This window comes from Hemiscyllium ocellatum, chromosome 20 (assembly GCF_020745735.1).
Source record: "Hemiscyllium ocellatum isolate sHemOce1 chromosome 20, sHemOce1.pat.X.cur, whole genome shotgun sequence".
NCBI lineage: Eukaryota > Metazoa > Chordata > Chondrichthyes > Orectolobiformes > Hemiscylliidae > Hemiscyllium > Hemiscyllium ocellatum.
The window spans coordinates 1,366,075-1,386,356 of NC_083420.1; the positions used below are offsets into that span (position 1 = coordinate 1,366,075).

Here is a 20,282-nt window from a genome sequence, read left to right on the forward strand (position 1 = left end):
ATAGTCGTATGGTAGAAGTTTAGAAATGTCTTGAGAATGTAATTACCAAAGTTATCCTAACTTCCATAAGGGATATGGGAGGACAATTAGGCCAGTCAGCCCACTGAGTCTGACTGGCCATTTGATCTGATGCTCAATCCCATTCTCCGGACTTCTCCCTATAAACCTTACTAATTTAAAACCTGTCTTGCTCCGTGTTGAAGACTCTCAAAAACGTGGTCTCCACAGCCTTCTGGAGCAATGAGTTCCACAGATTCGCCAACCTTGGGTTGAAAAGATTCCTCCTCATGTCAGTTCTAAAAGATCGTCCTTTCTCTGTGAGGCTCTGACCTTGGTTTCTAGTCTCTTCCTGCTAGTGGAAACATCTTCTCCACTTGCTCTGTATCCAGGCCTGTCAATATTCTATATGTTTCGATGAAAAGCCCCCTTATCCTTCTAAACTCCATCAAGAACTGACAACAGCTACTCATATGACAGAATCTTCATTCCCTAAATAATTCTTGTAAACCTTCTCTAGACCCCTCCAAGGCCAGTACATCTGTCCTCAGTTAAAGGACCCAAACCTACTCTCAGTACAGAGGAGCCTCAATTATCCGGCATTTGATTATCCGAATATTGGATTATGATGCAAGATTGCAAGGCCCTGAAGCTTGGCTAAACAATATTATCTGGCATTCGATTATCTGGAATTCGATTAACCAAACAAAATACTCCCTGCCCATGTCCTTCGGATTATTGAGGTTCCTCTGTATTCCAAATGCGATCTGTCCAAAACCTAATACAGCATCAGCAGCATATCACTGCTCTTATATTGTAGCCCTCTGGAAATGAATGCTAACATTACATTTGCCTTAGTGATTTTTGAGAAGATTTGTAGTTCAGGTTGATGATAAGTATGTAAGTTAGCTCGCTGAGCTTGAAGGTTTGTTTTCAGACGTTTTGTCACCACACTAGGTAACATCATCAGTGAGAGTCTCTGGCGAAGCGCTGGTGGTATGTCCCATGCCTCTATTTATAGCTCTTGGTTTCTCTCACTGATGATATTACCGAGTATGGTGACGAAACGTCTGAAAACAAGCCTTCAAGCTCAGTGAAATAACTTACATATTTATTGCATTTGCTTTCCTAACTGCCTGCTGAACTTGTTTGTTAACCTTAAGGGAATCCTAAATTAGGAATCCCAGTCCTTTTGTGTTTGACTTCTGAAGCCTTTCCCTATTTAGAAAATAGTCTTCCCTTCTATTCCTCTGACCGAAATGCATAATCTCTCACTTTCCTACTTTGCATTCTATCTGCCACTTCTTTGTACCTTCTCCCAGCTTGCCAAGTCCTTCTGCAACCTACCTCCTTCGTCAGCACTGCCTAACCTTCCACTACCTTATGTCATCTGCAGACTTAGTGCCCTCAGCTCCTTTTTCCAGATTGTTAAGGTGTAACGTGAATAAAGTCATAGAGTCAGTGTCGTACAGCATGGTAACAGACCATTCAGTCCAATTAGTCCACGCTGACCATGTTCCCGAACTAATCTAGTCCCACTTGCCTGATCCTGGCCCATATCTTTCCAAACCTTTATTCTTGTACTTATCCAAATGTCTTTTAAATGTTGTAACTGTACCTGCATCCATCATTTCCTCTGGCAGTTCAGTCCACACACAAATCACTCTGTGTAAAAAAGAGGTTGCCCCTCATGTCAATGTCAGCTGATTTTGAACTCCCACCCAGTGAAAGGACCCTTGCTATTCACCTTATCTATACCCCTCATGATTTTATAAATGTCTAAGGTCACCACTCACCTTCCTGTGATCCAGTGAAAGACATTACAGCCCATCCAGCTTATTTTTGTAACTCAAACCCTCCATTCCCGGCAACATTCTGGTAAATATTTTCTGAACCTTCTCCAATTTAATAATATCCTTCCTGTAGCAGGGCGACCAGAACTATACACAGTGCTCCAGTAGAGGCGTCACCAACGTCCTGTACAACCTCAACATGTTCGTTGTGGTCCCAAAATGAGCCCTTGTGGAACTCCACAATTGATCAGCCATCTAGGTGATTGGTGAATCAGCCAATCCTGTCTTGTTTAGCAGGGTCCTGTGTAGTACCTTGTCAAAAACCTTCTGAAAATCCAAATAGATGATGTCCACTGACTGTCCTTTGTCTATTCATCTTGTTACAATTATAATTATAATAGTTATAATTATTATGAAACAATCTGGTACTGACAATTTATTTTTAAAAGCATAAAATCTAATTTCTCCAGATTTAATGATTGTGGGGAAAAATATCAAAGAGGAGTCTTGAGTTCTATGTTCAGCAGTACAAGTGATCTTTATTCAAAGCTCTATTAGCGCACATGTAGAAGATGCCAGAAACCACTGAATCTGGCTTTCAGGTGGGACCCAGTTGCCCTCTTAATTACAACTTAGATCAATGACACTCTAACTTTCCCCAGGTGAATACAACATTGTTATATCATTCGCATTATAGTAATTGCATGCAACATTGATGTCATTGTTAACCATATCCCCCTACAGGGGGAGACAATGGTCTGATGGTATTATTGCTGGACCGTTAATCCAGAATCCCAAATAATGTTCTGGGGAGCTGAGTTTGAATCCCGTCATGACAGATGGTGAGATTTGAACTCAATAAAAATCTGGAATTAAGAGTGTAATGATGACCATGAACTCATTGTCAGAAAAACCCATCTGATTCACTAATGTCCTTTAGGGAAGGAAACTGCCTTCCTTACCTGATCTGGCCTGTGTGACTCCAGACCCACAGCAATGTGGTTGACTTTTAATTGCTCTCTGGGCAATTAGTGATGGGCAATAAATGCTGCCTAGCCAGCACTGCTCTCATCCTGTGAATGAAGAAAGAATCTGTACATCCAACCCAGTAAACATGCAATCAGTGATGGATAACACTATGGACAGCACCAGGTCCTCCCGTAATCTCATGCTGTCTACTAGATACCTCCATCATCTGTCTTTCGGATTTTACAATACTTCTGATAGTTATACTACTCCCCAAACATTTTTCAGCTATGCTCCATTATTTGCTAATAACCTAAACACTTGCTTGTCACTAAAAAGTCTTCCAAATTCTCTAATAACTTTATTATGGAAGATAAGGAAGAATATTAATTTCTTCCAATAGCTAAAAAGTCTTTAAAAGCAATTCTAATATAAAGTTAGAATTAGGTTTATTGTCACATGTACTGAAGCACAGAAACACCGTGAAGTGTACTTCAGTAAGGCATTTGATAAGGTTCCACATGGTAGACTATAGCACAAAATACGGAGTTTCGGGATTGAAGGTGATTTAGCAGTTTGGATTAGAAATTGGCTAGCTGAAATTTCTTTACCTAGAGTAGTAGGAGCGTGGAACAGCCTGCCTGCCTGCAACAGTAGTAGACTTGCTGATGGCAAGGGCATTTAAATGGGCATTGGACATACATATGTTGAGTGTAGTGCTGGAAAGGCACAGCAAGTCAGGCAGCATCCGGGGACCTGGAGAATCAACGTTTCGGGCATAAGCCCTCGAAGGGCTTTGCAGATGAAGGGCTTATGCCTGAAACGTCAATTCTCCTGCTCCTCGGATGCTGCCTGATCTGCTGTGCCTTTCCAGCATTACACTGTTGAATCTGATCTCCAGCATCTGCAGTCCTCACTTTTTCCTTGGACACACGTATGGACAGTGATGGAACGGTGTAGGTTAGATGGGCATCAGATTAATTTCATAGGCTGACGCAAGATTGAGGGCCGAATGGCCCATACTATACTGTAACGTTCTATGTTTACAGTGTTGCCCATCATTGCGCCATAGGACATAAGAGCAGAAATTAGGCCATTTGGCCCATCAAGTCTGCTCCACCATTCAATCCATGGCTGATAAGTTTTTTTCAAAGCCATTCTCCTGCTTTCTCCCAGTAACCTTCAATCTCTTGGTAATCATGAACAATGGAATTGTAGCAGATGATTGGAGGGTGGCAAATCTAATTCCCTTGTTCAAGAAAGGGGAGAGGGATAAACCTGGGAATTACATACCAGTCAGTCTTAGGTCAGTGGTGGGGAAATTATTTAAGAGGATTCTGAGAGAAAGGATTTATGGTTATTTGAAAATACGCAGCTTGATTGGAGATAGTCAGCATGGCTTTGTCAGGTCATGCCTCACAAGCCTTATTAAATTCTTTGAGGATGGGACAAAACACATTGTTGAAGGTAGAGCAGTTGATGTGGTGTATATAGATTTTAGCAAGGCATTTGATAAGGTTCCTCATGGAAGACGCATTCAAAAAGTGAGAAGACATGGGAGACAGGGACATTTGTCTCCCTGGATACAGAATTTGCTGGCTCATAGAAGACAGAGGGTGGTCGTACCAGTACCAGTGACCAGTGGTGTTCCGCAGGGATCTGTTCAGGGACCTCTGCTCTTTGTGATTTTTATAAATTACTTGGATGAGAAAGAGGAAGGGTGGGTTAGTAAATTTGTCAATGACACAAAGTTTGGTGGAGTTGTGGATAGTGTGGATGGCTGTTGTAGGTTGCGACAGGACATTAACAGGATACAGAGCTGGGCAGATAAGTGGCAGATGGAGTTCAGCCTGGAAAAGTGTGAAGTGATTCAGTTTGGAAGTTTGAATTTGAATGTAGAATACAGGGTTAAAGGCGGGATTAGATTCCCTACATTGCGGAAACAGGCCCTTCGGTCCAACTAGTCCACACCAATCCTCCGAAGAGCAACTGACCCAGACCCATTCCCCTACATTTACCCCTGACTAATGCACCTAACACTACGGGCAATTTAGCTTGGCCAATTCACCTAACCTGCACATCTTTGGACTGTGGGAGAAACCCACGCAGACACAGGGAGAATGTGCAAACTCCACACAGACAGTCACCTGAAACTGGGACCTTGGTGCTGTGAGGTAGTAGTGCTAACCACTGAGCCACAGTGCAGTCCCCAAATTCTTGTCAGTGTAGAGGATCAGAGGGATCTTGGGGTCTATGTCCATAGATCCCTCCAAGTTGCCACCCAAGTTGGTAGAGTTGTTAAGAAGGCATATGGTATGTTGGGTTTCTTTATCAAGGGGATTAAGTTTAAGAGTCGCGAGATTATGCTGCAGCTCTATAGAGTCCCGTTTAGACCACACTTGGAGTACTGTGTGCAGTTCTAGTCGCTTCATTATAAGAGGGTGCAGAGGAAATTTACCAAGATGGAGAGGACATGTGTTATGAAGAAAGGTTAATGGAGCTAGGGCTTTTCTCATTGGAGCAAAGAAAGATGAGAGATGACTTTATAGAGATGTACAAGATGATGTGAGGCATAGAGTCAATAGCGAGAGACTCTTTCCGAGGGCAGAAATGGCTATCACGAGGGGGCGTTTAAGGTGCTTGGAGGAAGGTGTTAAGGGGAGATGTCAGAGGTCGGTTCTTTACACACAGTGTGGTAGGTATATGGAATGCACTACCAGTGCTGATAGTAGAGTCAATACATTAGGGACATTTAAGTGACTCTTGGATAGGCACATGGATGATAGTTACAGTAAGGGTTTGTCGGTTAATTTGGTCTTGGAATAGGATAAAACCAGTTAGTAGTTTGTGTCTGAACAAATAATCTTGAAAAATTTAGCATGTTGTGCAGTGACTTTGTCAAGAAATTGTTTATGTTTCAAAATATTGAGCTTTCAGAACCGAACTGGTCTTATAACTGTTTTCTTTAGAACAGAGAAATCTGATAGAGATGTATAAGATTATGAGAAGTATAAACAGGGTGCTTGGAAAGCAACAATTCCTTTTAGTTGAAGAACAACTAACAAGGAAGGTCGGGGGGCATTCGTTTAAAATGAAAAGCTGGAGGTTTGAGGAGATTTGACCTGAAGAATGTTGGGAATCTGGAATGCAAGGCTGGGGTGGTGTCGTTGAGGTGGAAAAACTCATATCCTTTAAAATGTATTTGGATGAGCACTTGAAATGACAGAGTCAAGAATGTGTTGCTGGAAAAGCATAGCAGGTCAGGCAGCTTCTGAGGAGCAGGAGAATCACCGTTTCAGGCAAAACCCCTTCAGGCTAATTGCGGGAAAGTTCAACTAATATAGATTTAGAGTAGCTTTTGCCCATGCAGAATTGGTTGGCCAAAGGGACACTTTTCAAGTAAAAAGTGAGGTCTGGAGATCAGAGCTGAAAATGTGTTGCTGGTTAAAGCGCAGCAGGTCAGGCAGCATCCAAGGAGCAGGAAATTCGACATTTATTGTTGTCTCATAGACCGACCACATATCATGGGGAAACAAAGATGCCCTTCGGCTACTGCCCATCTGTTGTAGAGTTGTCGCAAACACTACCTTAACCAATATAATGATAATTTTATATACCACCAACATTCAAAATATATGACTTACTTGCGGTGGCGAATCGTCTTCAGTGGCCAGTGGGCAGTGGCTAATTGTCAGCGGTGAATCTGCTGTGGAATGGTCCCATCCCACCTCATACAGTTGTAGTTTTCTTTAAATTCCAGACCCTAGTGTCAGAATCAACTACATCACAATCCATCTTTCTGATTACACAGAAACCAGTCTCAGATGGCCTATTCTTTAAGAAACAGAAATTGCTGGAGAAACTCAGCAGGTCTAGTAGCATCTGTGAAGAGAAAACAGAATTAACATTTCAAGTCTAGTGACTCTTCGGAATTGAATTATCGTCAACTCTGATTTCTCTCCACAGATGTTGCCAGACCTGCTGAGTTTCTCCAGCAATTTCTGTTTTTGCATGTTTCAGATTTCCAGCATCTGCAGTTCTTTGTTTTAGAACATAGAACATAGAAGGATACAGCGCAGTACAGGCCCTTCGGCCCTCGATGTTGCGCCGACCGAATCCTACCTAACCTATACTAGCCCAATAACTTCCAAATGCCTATCCAATGCCCGCTTAAATGACCATAAAGAAGGAGAGTTCACCACTGATACGGGCAGGGCATTCCATGAACTCACAACCCGCTGTGTGAAGAATCTACCCCTAACATCTGTCCTATACCTACCACCCCTTAATTTAAAGCTATGTCCCCTAGTAACACCTGACTCCATTAGCGGTAAAAGGTTCTTAGTATCTACCCTATCTAAACCCCTAATCATCTTATACACTTCTATCAGATCTCCCCTAAACCTTCTCTTCTCCAATGAGAACAGCCCCAAGTGCCTCAGCCTTTCCTCATAAGATTTTCCTACCATTCCAGGCAACATCCTGGTAAACCTCCTCTGCACTCGTTCTAAAGCTTCCACATCCTTCCTATAGTATGGCGACCAAAACTGCACACAATACTCCAGATGAGACCTCACCAGAGTCTTATACAACTGCAACATGACCTCAGGACTCCGGAACTCAATTCCTCTGCCAATAAAGCCCAGTACACCATATGCCTTCCTCACAGCACTATTTACCTGGGTGGCAACTTTCAGAGATCTGTGTACATGGACACCAAGATCCCTCTGCTCATCCACACTACCAAGTAGCCTACCATTAGCCCAGTAATCCATCATCTTGTTATTCCTACCAAAGTGAACGACTTCGCACTTAGCTACATTGAATTCCATTTGCCACATTTCCGCCCAGCTCTGCAACTTATCTATATCCCGCTGTAACCTACCACTTCCTTCCTCACTATCCACAACTCCACCGACTTTTGTGTCATCCGCAAACTTGCTTACCCAGCTTTCAAGTCCTTCCTCTAGATCATTTATAAAGATAACAAAAAGCAATGGTCCCAAAACAGATCCTTGTGGTACACCGCTAGTAACTGCGCTCCAAGATGAACATAATCCATCAACTACTACCCTCTGTCTCCTTCCAGCCAGCCAATTCCTAATCCAAACCTCTAATGTATCCTCAATGCCATACCTCCGTAGTTTTAACATTAGCCTACCATGGGGAACCTTATCGAACGCCTTACTAAAATCCATATACACAACATCTACTGCTTTACCCTCGTCCACTTCCTTAGTCACCTTCTCAAAGAACTCAATAAGGTTTGTGAGGCACGACCTGCCCTTCACAAAACCATGCTGGCTATCCCTGATCACGTTATTCCTACCCAGATGTTCATAAATCTTATCCCTTACCATTCTCTCTAAGACTTTGCCCACCACTGAAGTCAGACTCACTGGCCTATAGTTACTAGGGCTATCCCTACTCCCTTTCTTGAACAATGGGACCACATTCGCTATCCTCCAGTCCTCTGGTACTATTCCCGTTGACAATGACGACATAAAAATCCAGGCCAATGGCTCTGCTATCTCCTCCCTAGCTTCCCATAGGATCCTGGGGTAAATGCCATCAGGCCCAGGAGACTTATCTATATTCATCCTTTCCAATATTCCCAAAACCTCTTCCCTGCATATTTCCAGGGCATCCATTCTAATTATTTGTGATTCCATATTCACATCAGCAACAGTGTCCTGTTCCTGAGTGAATACTGATGAAAAGTACTGATTTAATGTCTCTCCAATCTCCTCCGCCTCCACACACAACTTCCCACTACTATCCTTGACTGGACCGATACCTACCCTAGTCATCCTTTTATTCTTGACATACCTATAGAAAGCCTTTGGGTTTTTCCTAATCCTACCAGCTAAAGACTTTTCATGTCCCCTTCTCGCTTCTCTTAGCTCCCTCTTTAGCTCCTTCCTGGCTACCTTATAACTCTCAATCGCCCCTACTGAACCTTCACGCCTCATCTTTACATATGCCGCCTTCTTCCCTTTCACAAGGGACTCCAATTCCTTACTAAACCACGGCTGCCTCACAAGGCCCTTTACACCATGCCTGACTGGTACATACCTATCGAGGACACGCAGTAGGTGCTCCTTGAACAATCCCCACATCTCATTAGTGTTCTTCTCTTGAAGCCTGTTTTTCCAATCCACACATCCTAAGTCATGCCTCACTGCATCATAATTTCCCTGCCCCCAGCTATAACTCTTGCCCTGCGGCGCACGATTATCCCTCTCCATCACTAAAGTAAAAGTCACCGAGTTGTGGTCACTGTCCCCGAAGTGCTCACCTAACACCTGGCCTGGTTCATTACCTAGAACCAAATCCAATATAGCCTCCCCTCTTGTTGGCCTGTCGACATATTGTGTCAGGAAACCCTCCTGCACACATTGTACAAACACCGACCCATCTAATGAACTCGAGCTATAGCTCTCCCAGTCAATATCTGGGAAGTTAAAGTCCCCCATAACAACCACCCTGCTACCTTCACTCTTTTCCTGAATCATCCTCGCAATATTATCCTCTACTTCTCTAGGACTATTAGGAGGCCTGTAGAAAACACCTAACAGGGTGACCTCACCTTTCTTATTTCTAACCTCAGCCCAAACTACCTCAGATGGCAAGTCCTCTTCCATCGTCCATTCCACTGCTGTGATACTATCTTTGACAAGTAATGCCACGCCTCCCCCTTTTTTACCCCCATGTCTGATCCTACTAAAACATTTGAACCCTGGAACGTGCAACAGCCATTCTTGTCCCTGTTCTACCCACGTCTCTGTAATGGCCACAACATCGAAGTCCCAGGTACCAACCCACGCTGCAAGTTCTTATGTTGACCTGTTTTCTAGTTGGTTCTTTACTATATTGATCCTCAAAATCATCCTGTACACACTCCAGGAATTCCTCTTTTATAGTATTGTTACTGATTTGATTCGCCCAATGTATATCTAGATTGAAGATCAAAATTATAGAAATACCTTCATTGCTTTGTCTCTAATTTCCTGTTCATTACCTATCTCAACATTCCCACCACTGTTTGGGAGTCTGTATACAGCTGCCATTATTGCTATCTGGCTCTTGGTGAATCTAAGCTTGACCTAGGCAGATTTCACTTCACCAGTATTGTTAATATGCTTTTGTTTTTAATATGATTTCCTCTTTAACCAGATATGGTACCTCACTTCTTTTTTTCCTGTTTTGTCTATCCTTCTCAAAAATTAAAAACTCCTGCTTTTCTGTTTTCCATCCTTGCTCGCTATGCAGTCGTCATCCCAACGATAAAAAAAATTTAAATCAACTAATTCATCCACTTCATTACAATTGCTCCATGCACAGTTTTTGTTTACATTTGAAATTTCAAACACCTGATGTATTTTACTTTTGCAAGAAATTATTTGGTATTATACAACTTAACACTGTGAACTAAAAATAATTTTAAAGTATTTGCTAACAGAGAGACCACGTAAAATGCCTTCCTAATTTGTGTAGCTCATCACCTGCATCTCCCAATTCCACATGAAACTGTAAGTGCTACATTTGAAATGCATATTTAAGGCATTTTGTTTCTATGAATGGCCTAATTTTGAGTATCTCTTCTCCATTTATTGTTTATTTTCTGCTTTTTTTTAGGGATTTTTGGAGCAGACATATCTATTTTATGGATTTTATAGAATTGATTATTTGAGTTCTGGCCATTTTCACTATAACCTATCACTTGCATACTTCATGGCAACCTGCTTCTATATCCTACTGAGTTTATTCTGGGTAGTGAAAAGGTAATTGTTTCAGTTCCTCTTCCAGCTCTAAATTTGATATTCAATCCTTGTGTAAAATAGCAATCTGCATTGTACTCCCATGTGTTCAATTTTTAAGTAATATCCAGTAGAAGTCCTGACCATTTGCCTTTGGCATTACTGTTTACTCTCAACTGTTTTATTAATCTTCTATGTTCTTGTTTACAGATAGGTGTCTTGATTAAATGATGATTTGTTTTACATTACCTTGGAGTGAACCTTCCTCAATTTGACCATATTTAAATTAATCAGTTTAGTAAATGTGACAGAATCTTTTGGGTATTTACTTTTTAATAACTGGATGATTTAGAATAAAATAGATTTTCCTCTTCTAACTGCCATAAGTTGCCTAGTATCTATAGTAAAGTAATAAGCCCTGTGCATGTAACAATCAATCATTACGCAAAAGTTAAACACGAAATAGGAGCAAGAGTAGACCATACAGCCCATCAAGGCTGCTGTGCCATTCAACAAAGTCATGGATGATTTTGCGCTTTAGCTCCATTTTGCCGATGGATCCCATATCCCTTGATTCCCTGAGAGATCAGAAATCTGTCTAACTGAGCCTTAAATATTTTCAACAAGGAGACACCACAGTCCTTTGGGCTGAGAATTTCAAAGTTTCACAACTCTCTCAGTGAAGATGCTTCTCAGTGTGAAGATATTTCTTCTCGTCCCAGTCCTCAATGTTCAGCTGTTTCCCCTGAGTTTGTAGCCCCCTAGTTTTAGATACCTGACCAGCAGAAACAATCTCTAGCATCAAGCCCCTTCAATATCTTGTACATCTTAATGAATATTATTCTGAAAATAAATAACTAACATTTTTATAAAGCATATTGCAGAAAACTCTATGTAAAAATGGAATTGGATAGAATAGTTTAATCTCTTGATCAGTTGCAGTAGAATTTCTGCGCAATATATAATGTATCATCAGATTCCATTTTCCATTTAAATAACAGTATTCAAAATTAAATATTTTATATTTTAAATTGCCCTTTTCCAATTAGATTGGAGTTGAAATTTAACAGTTTGACTATATTTTGCCAGCTGCAAATATTATTTTAAATGTTAGTTTTCAACACATGCTTATTACTCTTCTACTTTTATGGGCCATGGGGCACACGTTTCTGGTACAGAGTCTGTCTCTCTCACTCAGAGGGGAAGGGGGAAGAGGAGCAGAGTTTTAGTTATTGGGGACTGCATAGTTAGGGGGGCAGATAGGAGGTTTTGTGGGAAGGAGAGAGAACCATGATTGGTGTGTTGCCTCCCAGGTGCCAGGGCTCGTGATGTCTCTGATTGTGTTTTTGGGATCCTAGAGGGGGAGTAGCCCCAGGTCGTGATCCACATCAGCACCAACAACTGAGGCAGGAGGAAAGGTGAGGATCTAAGGCAGAAATTCAGGGAGCTAGGATGGACGCTTAGAGCTAGAACAAACAATTGTTACTGCTCCTCAGATGCTGCCTGAATTGCTATGCTTTTCCAGCACCACTAATCCAGAATCTGGTTTCCTGCATCTGCAGTCATTGTTTTTATCTAGTTGTTATCTCTAGTTTGTTGCCTATGGCAATTATGATGCAATTAGGCAAGATTTAGAAGGCATAGGATGGGTAAGAAAACTTCACGGGATGGGCACAATTGAAATGTGAAGCTTATTCAAGGAACAGCTACTGCGGCTCCTTGATAAGTATATATCTATCAGGCAGAGAGGGAGTTTTCGAGAGAGGGAGTCATGGTTTACTAAAGAAGTTGAAGCTCTTGTCATGTGAAAGAAGTAGGCTTATGTGAGGATGAGGCATGAAGGCTCAGTTAGGGGGCTTGAGAATTATAAGTTAGCCAGAAAAGATGTAAAGTGAGGGCTAAGAAGAGCCAGGAGGGGACATGAGAAGCTGTTGGTGGATAGGATCAAGGAAAACCCTAAAGCTTTCTCTAGGAATATCAGGAATAAAAGAAGAGTAAGATGAGGGCCAATCAAAGGTAGTCGTGGGAGGTTGTGTGTGGAGTGTGAGGACATAGGAGAAGCGCTTAATGAATACTTTTCGTCAGTATTCACATTGGAAAAGGGCAATGTTAGTGAAAATATGATGATGCAGGCTCCAAGATTAGATGGGATTGAGGTTGACAAAGTGGAGGTTTCAGCAATTTTTGAAGATCTGAAAATAAATAAGACCCCTGGTCTGGATGGGATTTATCCTCGGATTCTCTTGGAAGCCAGGGAGGAAATTGCAGACCCTTTGGCTTTGATCTTTATGTCATCATTGTCGGCAGGGGTGGTGTCAGAAGACGGAGGATAGCAAATGTTGTTCCCTTGTTTAAGACGGGGAGTCAGGCCAACTCCAGTAATTATACACCAGTGAGCCTTACTTCAGTTGTGGGTAAGGTGTTGGAAAAGTTTATAAGAGGTAGGATTTATAATCATCTGGAATGGAATAATTTGATTTGGGGTATTCAGCACGGATTTGTGAAGGGTAGGTCGTGCCTCATTAACCTTACTGAGTTCTCTGAGAAGTTGACAAAACAAGTGGATGAAAGTAAAGCGGTTGATGTGGTGCTTATAGACTTCAGTAAAGCACATGGTTCCACATGGTAGGCTATTGCAGAAAATACGGAGACATGGGCTTGAGGGTGATTTAGTGGTTTGGATCAGAAATTGGCTAGCTGAAAAAAGACAGAGGGTGGTGGTTGATTGGAAATGCTCATCCTGGAGCTCAGTTACCAGTGGTGTGCTGCAAGGATCTGTTTTGGGCCACTGCTATTTGTTATTTTTACAAATGATCTGGATGTCGGTGTAGTAGAAGGATGGGTTAGTAAATTTGCAGAAGATACTAAAGTTGGCAGAGTTGTGGTTGGTAGTGTAGATCTCAGTGTCCATATGCATAAATCCCTGGAAGTTGCCACCCAGGTTGGTAGGGTTGTTAAGAAAGCACATGGTGTGTCGGTGTTTATTGGTGGTGGTGGGGGGTAGGAGGGGGTGAGTTTGGGAGCCACGAGGTCATGCTTCAGCTGTACAAAACACTGGTAAGGCCGCACCCGGAGTATTGTGTACAGTTCTGGTCACTGCATCATAGGAAGATGTGGAAGCTTTGGAAAGGGTTCAGAGGAGATTTACTAGGATGATGCCTGGTATGGAGGGAAGCTCTTAAGAGGAAAGGCTAAGGGACTGAGGCTGTTTTCGTTGGAGAGAAGAAGGCTGAGAGGTGACTTAATAGAGACATATAAGATAATTGCAGAGTTAGATAGGGTGGACAGTGAGAGCCTTTTTCCTTGGATGGTGAAGGCTAACACAAGGGTACATAGCTTTAAATTGAGGGGTGATAGATTTAGGACAGCTGTCAGAGGTAGTTTCTTTACTCAGAGAGTATTAGGGGGTGGAATGGCCTGCCTGCAACAGGAGTAGAGTCGCTGACATTAAGGGATATTTAAATGAGTGTAGGACATACATATGGATAATAATGGAACGCTGTAGGTTAGATGGGCATCAGATTGGTTTCACAGGTTGGTGCATCATCGAGGGCCGAAGGGCCTGTACTGTACTGTAACATTCTATGTTTTTGTGTCAATTTCTTAGGGCTGTGGAAGGTTTCAAACAAAGCTTCATAAGATCTGAAGATCGATTTCAAAGTTTCTGTAATAAGATTTTTGCTGGCTGGGACTTTTGCATCACTGATCAGCATGCTGCAGAGCTGAAGCATAGCAGTCTCCAGTATGAACTGAAAGTAAGTTTTTTTTTGTAGTTTGTTATAGAATAAGGAGAAAATAAGAAAATGATGGTCTGTTGAAAAGGGTTTGGATTGGGAAAAGTCCAATGTAGACTTGGAACTTTCAGGAAAATCTACAGCAAAACAGTGGCTGATCATCCTGTTCCCACTTTCTCCCCATACCCCTTGATCTCTTTAACTGTAGAAAAAGCAATCTAACTCCTTAGCAACATTCAGTGTGATAGGGTCAGGGTGAGGAAACAGAAATTGCTTTCTGTGGCAGAAACTTCCACAGGCTCCCCACTCTGTAATGAAGAAATTTCTCCTCAAACCTAAATGGTGTAGCCCTGATCCTGGACTCCCCAGTCTCAGGAGCATCCTTCCTGCTTTTATCCTTTATAGGCTTGATAGAATTTCATACATTTTTATGAAATTCTTTCTCATTCCTCTAAACAGGTGAATGTAGTCCTAAATGATCAAGTCTGTCTTCAGTTACACCTCAAATACTGTGTAGTTATGCTCTCTTTATCTAAGAAAAGATGTAAGTGCTTTGGAAGCAGTTCAGAGAAAGTTTACAAGATTGATACATGGAGTGAGTAGGTTGCCTTAAGAGGAAAGACTGGACAGACTGGGCTTGATTTCATAGGATTGTAGAAGAGTGAAAGGTGACTTCATTGGTGGGTATAAGATCCTGAAAGTTGACTTGACAAGGTGAATGTGGAAAGGATGTTTTCTTGTGTGGGTGAGGCTAGAACTAAGGATTACAGTTTTAGAATTGAGGGTTCCCCTTTCAAGTCAAAATGAAGGTTTTATTTCTCTCGGAAGTTTGTGCAGCTCTGCCTCACAAAGTGAAGCAAGTGAAGTTATTGAATATGTTGAATATGTAGATTGTTGTTAGGCAAGGGGATTAAAGGTTATTGAGGAGAGATGGAAATATAGACTCTCAAACATGTAACGCATCACCCTTGATTTTATTGAATGGTAGATTAGACTTGAAGGGTTGCATGATCTACATTGGTTCTAATTTGTGTATAAGTTAATGATTCAAGCAGGTCTGCTGCTTCACAAGATGTTAAGACCACACAGAGTGCTCGACTCTGTAATTATGGCTTCCTGTGAGAATCTCTGATCATCATGTTACATAAATCACATGCAATTCTCTAAGTATAACCAATCATGACCAATAATTTTGAGACTCCAAAGGGAATTTTATGGTGTACCAAAATAATAAATGTTAGAAAACAAGAGGAAGAGAGTTATTTTGTTGAACTTCAGACTTAGCAATGATGCCCTCTCTTTCCCACAACAAGCAACCTTGACTGGAAGATTCAATGAGCTATCATAACATAACAGTTCAGAACTCAATTACACCTGATATTTGCATTAGTACGTTTCTTGTATTTTGTGCTAGGATTCCTGAATTTTATGAAAATAATCTGATTGACTAACTGGAATGTGAATGAATGATAGAATAGATTAGATTCCCTACAGTATGGAAACAGTCCCTTCGGCCCAACAAATCCACACCACCCCTCTGAAGAGCAACCCACCAAGACCCATTCCCCTACATTTACCCCTGACTAATGCACCTAACACTACGGGCAATTTAGCATGGCCAATTCACCTGACCTGCCCATCTTTGGACTGTGGGAGGAAACCGGAGCACACGGCAGAAACCCATGCAGACATAGGGAGAACGTGCAAACTCCACACAGACAGTTGCCCGAGACGGGAATTGAACCCGGGTGCCTGGCGCTGTGAGGCAGCAGTGCTAACCACTGAGCCATCATGTCCCCCTTTGTCTTGCAGTTAATGTTCATTTTAAGATAAACTATATCCTATTGGGATAGAGCAAGCATTTTTCCAAAAGAGTGCTGCTAAATAAAATTAAAGGAAGAATTGCACATACTAAACCAGGCTTAAATAATAAACCTAATAAATAAATAAAACAGCAAAAGTTTAATTAAAACAAAAGTTCCATGTACTGTAATGTAAAAGGGAAAGATGCTAAAACAATCCAGCCGTGCCATGTTATCACGTGTTTGAATGGATGTTAATCATGTATTTCAGCAAGTTGCACTGATATTGTACAGATCAGTATTGAGGTTCATTCTACAGTCAGCAATGGGTTATTAAACACTTTATCTTAAATAATCAAAGAAAGGGTGTAGAGAAGACTAATATAATTTCAGACAATTTTGAAATAAGTTATGAAGAAATGTTTGTATGGAAATCACAACTGTAGGGAGTCATGACACAGGACACAAATATTTGAATAGCAGGGAGGGGAAATAGCTTGAGAAGGAAGTAATTTAGAGGTGCTTGAAAATTTGATGGAGTTGAGTAAATTAGGTACATAAATGGAGGACTGATGCAGCAGGTCTGGCACACTGCCTGATTTTCCATAGCCATCAATGGAAGAGTTCAGGAGTGCAGGAGCCTCAGCCCTTGACCTTGTCCAACAAGTATGAGATTCTTGCTCCCTGTACGGATGAGGAAAAGGGCTCTGGACAGGATGAGCCAGCTGACCACGGCACCATGGTGCAGAAGGCCATTCAAGAGGGGGGAGCAAATAGACAAGTAGTTGTTATAGGGGATTCTATAATTAGGGGGACAGATAGTATCCTTTGCAAGCCGGATCGGGAGTCTGGCATGGTGTGTTGCCTGCCCGGTGCCAGGGTGCGGGACATCTCCGACCGGCTTGAAAGGATATTGGAGCGGGAGGGGGAGGATCCAGTTGTTGTGGTCCACGTTGGTACTAACAACATATGCAAAACTAGGGTGGAGGACCTGTTTGGGGATTACGAAGCATTAGGAAGGAAATTGAAGTACATGTCCTCAAGGGTCATAATCTCCGGATTACTGCCCGAGCCACGTGCCAATTGGCATAGGGATAAGAAAATTATGGAAGTAAACACGTGGCTAAGGGATTGGTGTGGGAAAGAGGGATTCCACTTCATGGGGCATTGGCATCAGTTTTGGAACCGGGGGGATCTGTACCGTTGGGACGGTCTCCACCTGAACCGATCAGCTACCAATGTTCTAGCGAAGAGGATAAATAGGGTGGTCAGTAGGACTTTAAACTTCTGAGTTGGGGGGAAGGGAAAGTGAAAGCGACAGGGAGTATGGAGTTAAATGGAAAGCAGCAGGATAGCATGTGTGCAGGCGGATTTAAACTCGAGGCAGACTGGGAATGCAGCAAAAAGGAAGGATAACTTAGGACATCTTATGACTTCCAATATCTCTAAAGATAAGAAAGTTAGCATTAATTTACCTGAATTCTCGTAGCATTCATAACAAAGCAGATGAACTGTTGGCACAGATCATAGTGAATGATTATGATGTGATAGGACAGAGACTATGGCACTGAATGACATAGGGTCGGATGATGTGGAGTCTGTGTGGGTGGAATTGAGGAACCACAAAGGCAAAAAAACCACAATGGGAGTTATGTACAGACCTCCTAACAGTGGTCAGGACCAGGGACGCAACATGTACCGGGAAATAGAGAAGGCATGTCAGAAAGGCAAGGTCACGGTGATCATGGGAGACTTCAATATGCAGGTGGACTGGGTAAATAATGTTGCCGGTGGATCCAAAGAAAGGGAATTCATGGAATGCTTACAGGATGGCTTTTTGGAACAGCTTGTCATGGAGCCCACAAGGGAGCAGGCTATTCTAGACCTAGTGCTATGTAATGAACCAGATTTTATAAAAGATCTGCAGGTCATGCAGCATCCAAGGAACAGGAGAATCGACGTTTCGGGCATAAGCCCTCCTGAAGAAGGGCTTATGCCCGAAACGTCGATTCTCCTGTTCCTTGGATGCTGCCTGACCTGCTGTGCTTTTCCAGCAACACATTTTCAGCTCTGATCCCCAGCATCTGCAGTCCTCACTTTCTCCTCCTTTATAAAAGATCTTAAAGCAAGGGAACCCTTAGGAAGCAATGATCATAATATGGTAGAGTTCAGTCTGCAGTTTGAAACAGAGAAGGCAAAATCGGATGTAATGGTGTTACAGTTAAATAAAAGTAATTATGAGGGCATGAGAGAGGAACTGACAAAAATAGACTGGAAGCAGAGCCTAGCGGGAAAGACAGTAGAGCAAAAATGGCAGGAATTTGTGGGTATAATTGAGGACACTGTACAGAGGTTCATCCCCAAGAAAAGAAATATTATCCAGGAAGGGATTAGACAGCCATGGCTGACAAAGGAAGTCAGGAAATGTATTAAAGAAAAAGAGAGATCCTATGAAGTGGCCAAGAACACTGGGAAATCAGAAAATTGGGAAGGCTACAAAAACAGAGGATAACAAAGAGAGAAATAAGGAAGGAGAGGATCTAATATGAAGGTAGGCTAGCCAGTAATATTAGAAATCATAGTAAAAGTTTCTTTCAATACATAAGAAACAAACGACAGGCAAAAGTAGACATTGGGCCACTTCAAACTGATGCTGGAAGCCTAGTGATGGGAGATAAGGAAATAGCAGGAGAACTTAACAAGTACTTTGCGTCAGTCTTCACAGTGGAAGACATGAGTAATATCCCAACAATTAAAGGGAATCAGGGGGCTGAGTTGTGTATGGTTGCCATTACAAAAGAGAAAGTGCTAGAAAAACTAAAAGGTCTTAAAATTGATAAATCTCCTGGCCCTGATGGGTTACACCCTAGAGTTCTAAGGGAGGTGGCTGAGGAAATAGCGGAGGCATTGGTTGAGATCTTTCAAAAGGCACTGGAGTCAGGAAGATTGGATGATTGGAAGATCGCTGTTGTAACCCCATTGTTCAAGAAAGGATCAAGACAAAAGATGGAAAATTATAGGCCAATTAACCTAACCTCAGTTGTTGGTAAAATTCTAGAATCCATCATTAAGGATGAGGTTTCTAAATTCTTAGAAGAGCAGAGTCTGATTGGAACAAGTCAACATGGATTTAGTAAGGGGAGGTTGTGTCTGACAAACCTGTTGGAATTCTTTGAAGAGGTGACAAGTAGGTTAAACCAGGGAAACCCTGTGGATGTGGTCTATCTAGACTTCCAAAAGGCCTTTGATAAGGTGCCACATGGGAGGCTGCTGAGTAAGGTGAGGGCCCATGGTGTTCGAGGTGAGCTACTGGTATGGATTGAGGATTGGCTGTCTGACAGAAGGCAGAGAGTTGGGATAAAAGGTTCTTTTTCGGAATGGCAGCCGGTGACAAGGGGTGTCCCGCAGGGTTCAGTGTTGGGGTCGCAGCTGTTCACATTATATATTAATGATCTGGATGAAGGGACTGGGGGCATTCTAGCGAAGTTTGCCGATGATACGAAGTTAGGTGACAGGCAGGTAGTACTGAGGAAGTGGGGAGGCTGCAGAAGGATTTAGACAGTTTGGGAGAGTGGTCCAGGAAATGGCTGATGGAATTTAACGTGAGCAAGTGCGTGGTCTTGCACTTTGGCAAAAAGAATAAAAGCATAGAATACTTTCGAAACGGTGAGAAAATTCGTAAAGCCACAGTACAAAGGGATCTGGGAGTGCTAGTCGAGGATTCTCTAAAGGTAAACATGCAGGTTGAGTCCGTGATTAAGAAAGTGAATGCAGTGTTGCCATTTATCTCAAGAGGGTTGGAATATAAAAGCACCATTGTGCTACTGAGACTTTATAAAGCTCTGGTTCGGCCCCGTTTGGAGTACTGTATCCAGTTTTGGTCCCCACACCTCAGGAAGGACATACTGGCACTGGAGCGTGTCCAGCGGAGATTCACACGGATGATCCCTGGAATGGTAGGTCAAACATACGAGGAACGGCTGAGGATCCTGGGATTGTATTCACTGGAGTTTAGAAGATTAAGGGGAGACTTAATAGAAACTTACAAGATAATACATGGCTTGGAAAGGGTGGACGCTAGGAAATTGTTTCCGTTAGGCGAAGAGACCAAGACCCATGGACACAGCCTTAGAATTAGAGGGGGTCAATTCAGAACAGAAATGCGGAGACATTTCTTCAGCCAGAGAGTGGTGGGCCTGTGGAATTCATTGCCGCAGAGTGCAGTGGAGG

General features: G+C 42.3%; 1 protein-coding gene across 1 annotated transcript in view; it reads left to right on the forward strand.

Annotated features, from left to right (window-relative positions):
- The window catches only part of LOC132825310 (transmembrane channel-like protein 7), a 104,508-nt gene that overhangs the window by 41,754 nt on the left and 42,472 nt on the right, over window positions 1-20,282 (forward strand). The window contains exons 6-7 of the mRNA XM_060840417.1: window positions 10,395-10,540; window positions 14,124-14,271. Of these exons, the coding sequence (XP_060696400.1) occupies window positions 10,395-10,540; window positions 14,124-14,271 (294 nt within the window). The remainder of the gene's footprint in view (window positions 1-10,394; window positions 10,541-14,123; window positions 14,272-20,282) is intronic.